The sequence below is a fragment of the Lepus europaeus genome, chromosome 9 (genome assembly GCF_033115175.1).
Source record: "Lepus europaeus isolate LE1 chromosome 9, mLepTim1.pri, whole genome shotgun sequence".
NCBI lineage: Eukaryota > Metazoa > Chordata > Mammalia > Lagomorpha > Leporidae > Lepus > Lepus europaeus.
In genome coordinates this window covers 71,542,149-71,554,288 of record NC_084835.1, presented here as the reverse complement: position 1 = coordinate 71,554,288, position 12,140 = coordinate 71,542,149, and the positions used below count along the sequence as shown (strand labels likewise).

Here is a 12,140-nt window from a genome sequence, read left to right as displayed (position 1 = left end):
CACGTGGAGGGGAAGTCTGCCTGGAATCGGTATTTCTGTTTGGGGTCTGTGTGAAAGATCCAGACGCAAGGTGTGCAGACATATGATCCCATTCTGTCAGCTCTCTCCTCCCGCTTCACTTTCCCGGGCTGTACAGAAGCTCCTTGGCTTTATGCACTCCCATTTGTCTACTTTTGCCTTTATTGCTGGGACTTGGGGAGTCTGATCCAAAAAGCCACTGCCTGTGCCGATGTCTTGGAGTCCTTGCCCTGTGTTTTCCTCCAGTGATTTTACAGTTTCTCGACTTATGTTTAAATCCCTGATCCATTTTGAGCTGTTTTTTGTCGAGGGTATAAGGCAGGGGTTGTGGTGTGATCGGTACTCTTGTCTGACCAAACCCGGTAGAACACGGGGCACCATCATGTGCCCAAACTCAGTCAGCAGGTAGGACAACCCGTTGAACTTATCCTGTGGCTTGTGGTGGTTTGCTTCCTGAGCTATGGCCGTTTGCTGACTTTGTCGATGTCTGCACTGTCTGTGCCCTCACAGCCCAACCTCGAGCACGCTAACAAGAGGGGCCCGGAGCCCGGAAGGTCGTCAGGACCTGGGAGACTGCAGTGCAGCCTACAGGCTAACGCACACAGCATCGCACTCTTCCCTCCCACAGCTCAGCCTTCTTGTTTACAAAGCAAGTAACAGAAACATGTGCAGAGCTGACCCCAAAAAGGCTTAGTCAGCTGAAATCATTTAATGGCGCAATAGGCTTTATTGTATGAAGTGATGCAGAGTTCTTTGCTGTGATGTTTGCATTTCTACTCAAAGAACACTGTCAGGGTCTGGTTTCAGTCCCCACAGAGTTAATGTGTATTTATAAGATACAAAGTAAAAGTTTGATGTCGTTAAGTTAAAGTGGGAGTGAGCTAGACACATTTGAATGTTTCTTTGCTCCAGCTTTTAGTGTTTGAACATTAGTTGGCTGTGTCTAAACTTGACAGTTGCATTCTCTGAGTTGTAAGCCCACAGCCTTATGACGGACAGGTGGCGTCTGGAGAGGGGAGGATTACAGAACAGGGCAGTTAAAGGTGCTGACGGCCACTGTCAAGGGGCACCGCAGGGGCTGGTGCTGGGCAGTACCGCACACTGGCCTCTGATCTGCTTAGGCCCTGTCCCGGGTCACTGCTGCCCTTGTGAGCGCTCAGCAAGTGTGCTATGATAGTGAGTGGACCACGCAGGCTGCACACGCACTCGTTGCTGGCACTCCCTGAACTGATGTGAGTGTGGTGTGCAGCAAATTTGTGCTCATGGTCGCTGACCGGCAAGGTCAGCCAGTCCCGCCGCATTTGTAGTTCACTGGACTGACGGCTCAAATCCAAGCAGTGGTTTTTCTTCTGAACTGATCTTTTGTCCAAAACGCACACAGTACTGTGAATACAGACGGCCAGCTGAACAGCCAGTGTAAGCCCGAGGCGGGCGTGGCTTTACATTAGTGGTCTCTGGCTGCAGTAACAGACTGGACTTCAGGGAGTTTTGACCCATGCTGAGCAGAGCCCCTCTGTTCGGGAGGCTGAGCATCTAGAAACTTCTGCCTGGCAGCACTGTCTCTCCAGGCTGGGGTGGGGCGGCCACTGTTCTATGAGCCGACTTGCCAGGGAAAGGCCTGGCTCTCGCCAGAAGTTCATTGCATGCAGGTGCCTGTGCAAGTGCGGGCGGCTGCGCTCCTGGAGCTGCTCAACCTGCAGAGAGCAGAGGTGCAGCGGCGCGTGCAGCAGGGCCAGGGGCCGCGGAGACAACTGGGCAGAGCTCCAGGTCTGTGTCTCAGACACAGGACAGACGTGTCATCAGTCACTGTAGATGTCAGATTCTCTGTTAAATCCCAGAGCTTTCCTCGGTCAGTAATTCAGAACACTGATGGTTGGCAGTTCCGTGCGTCTAGCAATTTCTGTCACCCTGTGTATAACATAAGGACAATTACCCAACAAGAGGAAAGCAAACAGTAGGATATTTCATTAGGATGTAACCAAGTAATTGATTTATAATTTATAAAGCCAAATTGAAAGAACTGATTAGAATTTCCTTCATTTATGCTCCAATGCACAAAAGTTCTTAGCTAGGGCCCTCGGCTAACATAAACAGTGTGTAGCAGTTTAAGCCTGTATTTCTAGAAATGGGTGTTCGTATTTACAGGATTCTCCAACTTAGAAAGAAGAAAGAAAGAAAGAAGAAAATCGGAAGAACTCAGCTCAGCAGAGGCCGGTTAGTGCTGGCGTGGGTCGTGTGTCCAGTATTCTGTATTTACCAAGTCAGGTGATTGTTCAAGAGACACGGGAAAGTGCTCTCCCTGAGATGCGGGCAAAGGCTATGTGAGAACCCGGAGCTGGGGGGAAGGTTCTCGAACGCTGGCCCCCAGACTGACACGAGTCTGTCACGCGTGGTGGTGGCACTTGTGGTCTCCCTTGTGCCTGCAGCGGCATGGTGGGTGGGAACGCCTCTTCGGCCACGGACTTCCTCCTGGCCGGGCTCTTCCCTGGGTCCCGGCACTCCCTGCTCCTCAATGCCGCCGTGGTCCTCGTCTACGTCCTGGCCTTCCTGGGAAACGCTCTTCTGATCGTCCTGATCCTGGGGGACGCCCGGCTGCACACGCCCATGTACGTCCTGCTCAGCCAGCTCTCCCTCATCGACCTGACACTGACCTCCACCATCGTCCCCAAGATGGCCACCAACTTCTTCACAGGGGAGAGGGGCATCTCCTGGGTTGGCTGCGGGACACAGAGCTTCTTCTTCCTGTTGCTGGGGATGTCTGAGTGCCTCATCCTGACCCTCATGGCGTATGACCGCTACGTGGCTGTGTGCAACCCACTGCACTACCCCGCCATCATGAGCCCCAGGTTCTGCCTGCACATGGTGGCTGGGTGTTGGGTTGGAGGCTCGGCCAGCTCCTTAGTTCACACAGTTTACCCTCTGCACTTCCCCATCTGTGGGTCCCGGGAGATCCAGCCCTTCTTCTGCGAGGTCCCTGTCCTCATCAAGCTGTCCTGCGAGGACACGTCCGTGTATCAGTCCGTGGTGGTGGTGACCAGCGTGGTGCTGCTGGTCGTCCCCTTCGGTCTCATCACAGCCTCCTACACGCTCATCTTCCTCGCTGTGCTCCGCATGAGCTCCGTCAAGGGCAGGCGGAAGGTCCTGGCCACCTGCTCCTCCCACCTCACGGTGGTGAGTCTCTTCTTCCGCCCGCCCAAACATCTTCATTTACATGAGCTTCACCTCTTCCCACAGCCCAGAGCAGGACCAGGCGCTGTCTGTGTTCAGCAACGTGCTCACCCCGATGCTGAACCCCCTCATCTACAGCCTGAGGAACAAGGAGGTGCTGGCTGCACTCCGGAAGCTGGCGGGGAGGTGTGGGGCTTCCTAGGGAGCGGAGACAGCGACAGGCTGTGGGGGTGAGCAGAGCAGAGGCCGGGCTGGGGGACCGGGCTGTGCTCACGGCTTCAGGAGACCATGATGAGAGTTCTTTCTGAATGAAGTTTTGGCTGTGAGTCCCAGACCTCTGCAGGAGGCTGCTTTGCTTTTGTTGTAAATATCCCTGGAGCCTTATCAAGTCAGGAACCTATTACAATTCTTTCATGTTTTCATTAAATCGGCTCTGAAATCTCTAAAGTTCCTGCAAATACATTAGGAACCCATGCTGGGGTCACAAAATGGGTTCACCTTTGCCAAGTGTGTCTGGTATTTAGCAGAGCAAATCATTTTAATTCCAAAGTCCAATCTGTACCCTGATGGCATCTCCTGTAGTGCAAGATGCTCATGAAAGGGGCTTATTGAGCCCCCAGGTGTGGGGTGCACCTATCGGGGTTCACGTTCGAGGCGTGAGCGCGCACTCTCAGGGCAGCGTCATGTGAGTATGCCTTTGCCTCACACGATGAGCTGCCATGATCTCCACAGCTAAACATGCACATTCCAGGCTCCAGCTTCCCTGCCTTGCATGGGAAGGGTCGGACTCTGGGTCAGTGCACTGCACACCCCGGGGCCACTGTGTCCCTGGACAGCCACGTGGGCTTCTCTCCCTGTTCACTCTCTTCCCGTGAGGCCCTCCCTGACACCTCAGAGGGTCTCTTCCCAGACTTGCACCCCTCCCCGAGCAATCTGTCCACACGCAGCCGCACAGTTCTGTGCGTGAACCTTTCTTGTGGCAGCTGCCTGCTAGCTCGTGGGAAGTGTGGCAGTTGGAGCAATCTAGGAGCACCTCAGAGTAGAGATGTGCGGCCTGGACACGCTCGCCATCGCCCTGCCGGCTGCTCACTCCGTGAATCTGAGTCTGCTTCCATCAGTGGGTTCTGGCCCTGAGTGTTGTGTAGGGATGGAGAACAAAGTGTGCAACTGGGACTCTAGACTGGACAACAGCTTTAGTCTCCACCTCTGATGTTGGCCTTGGGGGTTGCTTGGCTAAGAGCAAGCTGCTTGTGCGTCTGTTTGCTCCTGAGATTGCAGTTGGCCGTCTGCCCACTCCCCACATGCTGGTCCCTCCAAGCTCCTAGTTCACATGCATTTAGTCATTGCTGCCACCAGCCTCTGTGGCTTCGGGACACAAGCTTCGTGTCCAGCTCTCTCACCTCAGTGCTGACCGTGAGCTTCTTAGTGATCCTGGGGTCTCCATCATGGATGCAGTGACTGGATGGCCTTGGGATGATGTGTCCCTGGGGAGTGACGTGTCCTTGGGGAATGAGGTGTCCTGGGGAGTGACGTGTCCTCTGGGGAGTGACCTTGCGGCCCCCGTTTCACTGTCTGCCTCCTCAGTGTCCCTCCTCTGTGCCCCGTCAGCCTCCTGGGACACTCATTCTTCTCAGCCTCGAGTGCCTGGTTCACCCCTCTTTCCATGCATCCTCATGCAATGATCTTCTGGTGAGAGCCAGGCCTTTCCCTGGCAAGTCCGCTCACCGAATAGCGGCCGCCACACCCCAGCCGGGAGAGACAGTGCTGCGAGGCACCCGCAGTGACTTTGACATTGGCTCCTTGAGTGGTTCTTCTGTCCTTGCTTCTGAGGAAGTGTTCAGTGTTACAAGAACTCCTACAAAAGTTCATGGAAACTGCAACAAAAACATCCGTTTCTATTAATACAAACAGCTTTGAGATCTATGCATGGTTTTTTCACAATTCATAACTTTTTGAAGACCTCTTATATGCATGGATTTCCAGTCTTTTTTCAAAAAAACATTTATTTATTTGTTTGAAAGGCAAAGAGAGTGAAAGAGACAGGGAGGGAAGGAGGCAGGGAGGGGGAGAGGGAGAGAGAGAGAGAGAGAGAGAGAAAGAGACAGGGGTGGAGAGAGAGAGAGAGAGAGGGAGAGAGAGAGAGAGAGAGAGAGAGAGAGAGAGAGAGAGAATCTCTTCCATTTGCTGGTTCATTCCCCAGAGGGCAGCAGTGTGCAGGGCTGGGCCAGGCCAAATCAGGAGTCAGGAGCTTCTTCCGGGTCTCCCACATGGCTGCAGGGGCCCAATCACTTGGGCCATCCTTTGCTGCTTTCACAGGTGGATTAGCAGGGAGCTGGACCAAAAGTGGAGCTTCCAGGGCTCCAGCCATGCAGGATGCTGGCTTTGCAGGGTGGCTTTGCCCGCTATGCCACTGCACTGGCCCTGCCAAGTAGCGTCTTAGGAATTCTGATTTTAACACTGGGCCAGCTGCCCACTACTCTGCCTTGTGCCCCGTGAGAGATGCAGCTTTCTCTGTAAGCCCCTCAGAGCCTCTCCAGCCTCCACGTTTGCCAATTAGCCATTCAGCAACAGCCCTCGGTCCCTCACCATCCCTTTGCGGTGTGTGGGTACAGGTGGGCAGCAGCAGCCAACCCTCTGCTCGCGGTTGCCCCAGGTTATTTGGGCGTCTGGATCATTGCATTGTGCACGGTATCTGTCTTCTGGGACATTTTCCCAAAGCCTCCTACCTTGCGCCGGGCACCATCCATTCCCCAGCCAGCCAGCGTGGCTGCTTCTTCATCTACCAGTGGTGAGCAGCCAGCGCCAGCCCCCCATCTTCCCACCTTCTCTGCACTGGCTGTTTAAACACAGTCCCGTTTGAAGCAGACACCAACATGCGAGTACCCGTGCAGCAGTGTGTCCAGGGAAAGATCTGGATGAGTCCTGGCAGTCGGCAGCCCACGTTGCAGACCCAGTGATGACAAGGGAGCGGCAGGCCGAGGTGCGACGGGGTTCAGCTCCAGCAAGGCCTGACCAGGCATACTCCAGAGCCGGCTCACTTCTCAGATTCCAGCCCATGGAGTAGGCGTGTCTCAGAATCCCTGCCCCAAGCGTGGTAGAGCCGCCCCCGAAGCACTGTCTCGGGTGAGCGCGCTGGTGGGTTCACGAGCAGGCCGGGTGCCCGTGATGCCCCAGGGCCCCGGCCCCACTGGTGCATCTTCATGGCAGCCATGGTTTCCTGGTTTGGGTCCTGTGTGGAGTCGCCCTAGAGCATGGCACGTGGGGGACTTAGAAGGCAGAGCAGCAGCAACAGCCTACACTCTCTCGAGCCGGCCATGCAGGTGCAAAGACAAAGCGAGGTCTGGCTTGTCCTTGCTTCTCTCTGGATACCCCAAATCCAGCCCTCTTGACTGCTGACCTACCACTAGCAGTGGCCCTGGGCTTCCAGATGCTGAATGGACCCGTGGGATGGACCAAACAGGCCTGGGGACCACTTTTCTAACCTCTCAAGCACCGTGTGCTGCAGGCCTGCCGTTGTCCACATGTGTGGTCCACAGGGGTCTGAACTTCCTGACCTTCTTCTGCTGATGGTCACAGAGGCCCTCTCTCGACTGTCTGGCGACTGGGAACTGTGATCGTGAGGTTCCAATACGCCCAAATCGAGGACCTGGGGGGATTTCTCTGTCGTGAGGGCCAGCTTCCACCTGTCCCCAGGGGCTGCTGCTAACCCCCAACTACTCTGCCTACTTTTCGGGCTTCGTTTGGCCTGCCTTGGTGAAAGGGTGGGTTCCATCATACGTGTTATTTCTGTTTTCTCTGCATTCTCAGGGAAGTCTGGTCAGCGGACGTGTTCCTTTCTGTGGCTGATGCTGCTCCTAGCGTGGGTCTGTCAGCCTCTCTCACGTGGCGTTCACTTTGTGTGCATTTTCTCTGCTACCAAGCAACGATGCTGCCATAAGTGTGCTCAGAGGTGATGTCTTAACATTTTATTTATGTATTTATGTATTTATTTATTTTGACAGGCAGAGTGGACAGTGAGAGAGAGAGACAGAGAGAAAAGAAAGGTCTTCCTTTTCCATTGGTTCACTCACTCATGGCCACTGCAGCCAGAGCACTGCGCTGATGCAAAGCCAGGAGCCAGGTGCTTCTCCTGGTCTCCCATGGGGTGCAGGGCCCAAGCACCTGGGCCATTCTCCACTGCACTGCTGGGCCACAGCAGAGAGCTGGCCTGGAAGAGGAGCAACCGGGACAGAATCCAGCGCCCCAACCGGGACTAGAACCCAGTGTGCCAGCGCCGCTGGTGGAGGGTTAGCATATTGAGCCGCGGCGCCGGCCAACACTTTTATTTTTAACTCTTCAAGGGCAAATTTAATGAAGCGCCGGCTCAGAAGGTCCATGTGTTATCTTGAAAATTAAGGTAGTGACGCAGCGGCCCCTGGAGGGCAGGCACCCACCTGAGTAGCCCAGGACATTGCTGTTGGGTGACCTTACTGAGTCCTGGGGCTGCCGGCCACTCCTGGCTTTGCTGATTGGTTCCTGCTTCTCACCTGGCCCCGCCCACCATGGGCCCCTGTGGGCTTAGGCCTAACTTCCCTCTGATGATTGGTTCAGGTCCAAGCCAATCACAGTCAGGCTCAGCAGCTTGCCTGATAGGTTCTCATAGACTACCTCATTAGCATATGCCTTGACCAATCAGGCAAACGTCCTCCTTTAGAAACACATACAAATTAGAGCCAGGCGGTGCTGCCCAGCCCCTCTCTTGGGGCCGCAGGTGGTTGCGGGGTGTTTTCTCTTTCCTTTCAGTAAACTTCCTTACTCGGCTCCCCTTCCTGTCTGTGGCCTCATTCTTTGTGGTCAGGAGAAAAATGCACTGGGCAGAGAAGCTACAGCATAGAAGCCTGAGAAGCTACTCAACCCACACCTGCTGAGAGGAAGCTGTGAGACAGACTGCTGTCACACAGGGGAGAGGGAGCTGTGACAGACGGCTGTCACACAGCAGAGAGGGAGCTGTGACAGACGGCTGTCACACAGGAGAGAGGGAGCTGTGACAGACGGCTGTCACACACGAGAGAGGGAGCTGTGACAGACGGCTGTCACACAGCAGAGAGGGAGCTGTGACAGACGTCTGTCACACAGGAGAGAGGGAGCTGTGGACAGATGGCTGTCACACGGGAAAGAGGGAGCTGTGAGAGACGGCTGTCACACAGCAGAGAGGGAGCTGTGACAGACGGCTGTCACACAGCAGAGAGGGAGCTGTGACAGACGGCTGTCACACAGCAGAGAGGGAGCTGTGACAGACGGCTGTCACACAGGAGAGAGGGAGCTGTGACAGACGGCTGTCACACAGCAGAGAGGGAGCTGTGACAGACGGCTGTCACACAGCAGAGAGGGAGCTGTGACAGACGGCTGTCACACAGTGGAGAGGGAGCTGTGACAGACGGCTGTCACACAGGAGAGGGAGTTGTGACAGAAGGCTGTCACACAGCAGAGAGGGAGCTGTGACAGACGGCTGTCACACAGCAGAGAGGGAGCTGTGACAGACGGCTGTCACACACGAGAGAGGGACCTGGAGACAGATGGCTGTCACACAGGAGCCTCTGCGAACGTCAGGGAGCTGGAACAGAGAGCCGTGCTCCATCAGACAATGTGGCGGGGGCTGGCACCCAGGACGCCCGCACCCCGTCTGGTGCTGGTTCCTCTCCCAGCTGCTGCACTTCTGATCTAGCTCCATGCCAGTGGCCTGGGAAACAGCAGAAGATGGCTCAAGTGCTGTGCACCCATATGGGAGGCCTGGAAGTAGCTCCTGGCTCCTGGCTTCAGCCTGGCCCAACCCTGGCCATTGTGGCCATCTAGAGAGTGAGCCAGTAGATGGAAGACCTCTATCCCTGTCTCTCCCTCTCTCTCTGTAACTCTTTCAATTAAGTATTTTTAAAAATTTTAAAAAATGGAATGAGGTGAAAGCATGTGCCCCATCTCCTGGGGAGGAGACATAGACTCCTCCTGCCTCTGATAGGGACCCCAGGGCCCTGGGTAGGAAAGGAAGACCCCGCCTGACTTGGCCATCCAGGAACTCTGAGGGATGGAGGGTGGGACACAGGTTCAACGTCACCTCCAGATGTGGTTCCATCTGCTGAACGGTGCCGCCTGTCGTGGACCTGTTTGAACACACTTCCCACTTCCACATGTACCGTGAGCTCGGTGATTGGTTCCTGGTCAAGCCAATCATACTCAGGCTCTGGTGGCTCCCTGATTGGTTTATATATACTACCTCATTATCTTCAACTTGACCAATCAGGTGAACTTGAACCTTTGGAATTGATAAAAATCCCAGCCAGGCAGTTTTGTTTTTTTTTTTTTTTTTTTTTAAGATTCATTTATTTTAAAGTCAGAGTTACAGGGAGGGAGAGAGGGGGAGAGGAGGAGAGGGAGAGAAAGAGAGAGAGAGAGAGAGAACTTCCTTCAGTTGGTTTCCTCCTCAGTTGGCAGAATGGCGGGGGCTGAGCCAGGCTGAAGCCAGAGCCAGGAGCTTCATCTGGGTCTCCCATGTGGTGGCAGGGGCCAAAGCCCCCAGGCCATCTTCTGCCGCTCTCCCCAGGCACATTGGCAGGGAGCTGGACAAGAAGTGGAGCAGCTGGGACTCAAACCAGCTCCCAGGTGGAATGCCAGTGACATAGGCGGTACCTTCCCCAGGCACTTGGGGAGCAGCCCTGTGGCTACGGGGAGGGGGGGGGGGCTTTCTCTGCCTCCTTCTTAAACCTTCGCTTTGCTCACTCCCTCCTTGTCCCAGTGCCTCACTCGTCCCAGACAAGGATCCGGCAGACAGCAGGAGCTGTGGCACCAAAGACTGCCGCACTCCTCAGAGAATCTGGCAGAGAAGAACAGTTGTAGCCCAGGAGACCACGATGCTCAGGGAGCAAAGGGGAGAGAAGCTGTGACCCGGTGGAAGAGGAGAGGCAGTGGTCCACAGAGCGGTAACATCAGAACTGTAACAGCAAGAGCTGCGACACAGACGCGGTGTCACTTCCGAGGGATTCGGTAAAAGGAAGCAGCCGGCACCCCTCGTGGGGAAGAGACACAGACCTGAGTGGCTGGAGCGGCAGATGCGGCCACTGCTCTCTCACGCCTCCCACATGCCAACCCCAGAACTCCTGCGACAACAGGACCCGACACGTAGCGTCCACTTGGCCAAGTGTTTGTTGACTGAGACTTGTATGTCCAAAGTGACTCTCTAGGTTCTGGGGCTGGGGAAATTAACAGAGTTCCGTTTTCACGAAATCTAGACTGTCCAGTCTTCCCCAGAAACGAGGGAAACTATTCCCACAAGCGCCGTGGAAGAAGAGCACCCGTGCCCAGCCCGTCAGCACTGGGCTCCATTTCTCTCCTTCCACTGGGATGGGCCAGGTTGGGGCGCGCTAACAACCCATCAGGGGCGTGAGCCAGCAAGGCTCATCTCTTCTCAGGAGACTTGTCCTTGGCAGGGGATCCGTGGCTCTGTTCCTCATCTTCCCCGTGCACGACCCTCAGCGACAGAGCTGCACATACAGCTTCCTCGCCACGGCGGCAGGGCTCAGGAGGGCTTCCCAGCAGCAGCCAGTGCTGAAGTAAGCGTGGGGACTCGGGGAGCCCAGGTGACCCTGGCTACGACACCCCACTGTCCTGCCGGGATCTCTGTCCCTCACACCAGCCTTCCCTCGCCTGACTCCCACGCGTGGTCATCTCAGCACCTGCCACTTCCATGGGGTCATTCCCGTTATTGGGGCTATATCTATGTGTGGCCCCAGGTCCGGTCCTTGCTAGGTGCAACCCGGGTGGGGGAGAGGCCGCCGCTCCCTGGGGGGTGCAGTTTCCGGGAACACGTGCTTGTGGATGCTGGGCTCAGTGCCTGGGTGGGATGACCAGGCACGGACCACACCGATGTGGACAGGCGCTGGCCTCGGGGAGCCTCAGGGGAGCACACAGAAAACTGCACCCCAAAAATGAAGGAGAGCAAAGCAGCCCCCCCCCCCAGCACAGCTTATGCACACTGTGGTCACGCCACATGCCTGATGAGCAGACTGACGTGCCTATTTATTTAAATGATGTCGAAGTTACAGCTTTAACTTGTTTGTTCTGTTTGCCTAATACTTACATACCTCAGTCAATTCACTAATTTCTGGTCTTGAAGCCCTTTTTGGTGCTTGAATTCCTAAATTGACTGATAACATTATTTTGTATAACATGATGTTTTGAGCATGAATGCACAGAGCAGTCAGGCAATCACAATGGGAATGACAGCTCCTCGTTGGCAGGGAGGGGGGCATGCAAGGGAGCTCGTGCTGTGGGTGTGCAATGCTGCAAGCATTCCAGGAACCCGGCAGTGTCTCCCAGGGTGCAGAGATGCAGCTTCTATGCCGTAGCTCCTCCACTACATACATACCTGACAGATCTGTGCCGTGTCACCAAAACCTGTGCCACAGTTGAAATACCAGCACTCAGAGCCCCAACCGGAACACCCTGCCATGTGCCTGATGGTGAATACTCACGCAGTGATTCAACGGTGGCAAAGGTGAGACACAGCAAAGTGCAAGAAGACAAGTTCAAGTCAGCCTTGGGAATTGGAAAGGCCAGGTAGAGCCCCTGCCCTCCGACATCATCTACAGCAAGCGTCAGGTGTTGGTTGGCCCCACCGTGTGTCAGCACTGGTGCCCGAGGCCCTGGGACTCCCCTCAGGTGTGCCTAGCTTCTGCAAAGCTGGTGGCTCCGAGGTGTGTCAGGAACGTTCCCTAAGACAACTCTACCTAAGGGGACTTGAAGACAAATGTGCCGTCCACAGGCACAGGTGCTGACCCTGCAGCACTGCTGTCGCCTCAGAGGTTGAAGATGCAAGTTCCAGTGAAAATGCGGAGACATAGAACAGTTAATACAGAGAAGACGGAAAATGAGAAAACAAAGCAACTGTCAGGAAGGGGCACCTGCTGCCAGGAAGCCCAGCCCTT

The 12,140-nt window shown here is 55.2% G+C and overlaps 1 protein-coding gene across 1 annotated transcript; it reads left to right on the top strand.

The window, feature by feature from the left end:
- The first annotated feature begins 2,448 nt into the window (after positions 1–2,448).
- Positions 2,449–3,388, top strand: LOC133766313 (olfactory receptor 2L3-like). The gene is given in 2 exon segments (XM_062200004.1): positions 2,449–3,216; positions 3,218–3,388. Coding segments are annotated over 2 exon segments (939 nt in total).
- The last annotated feature ends 8,752 nt before the right edge of the window (positions 3,389–12,140 follow it).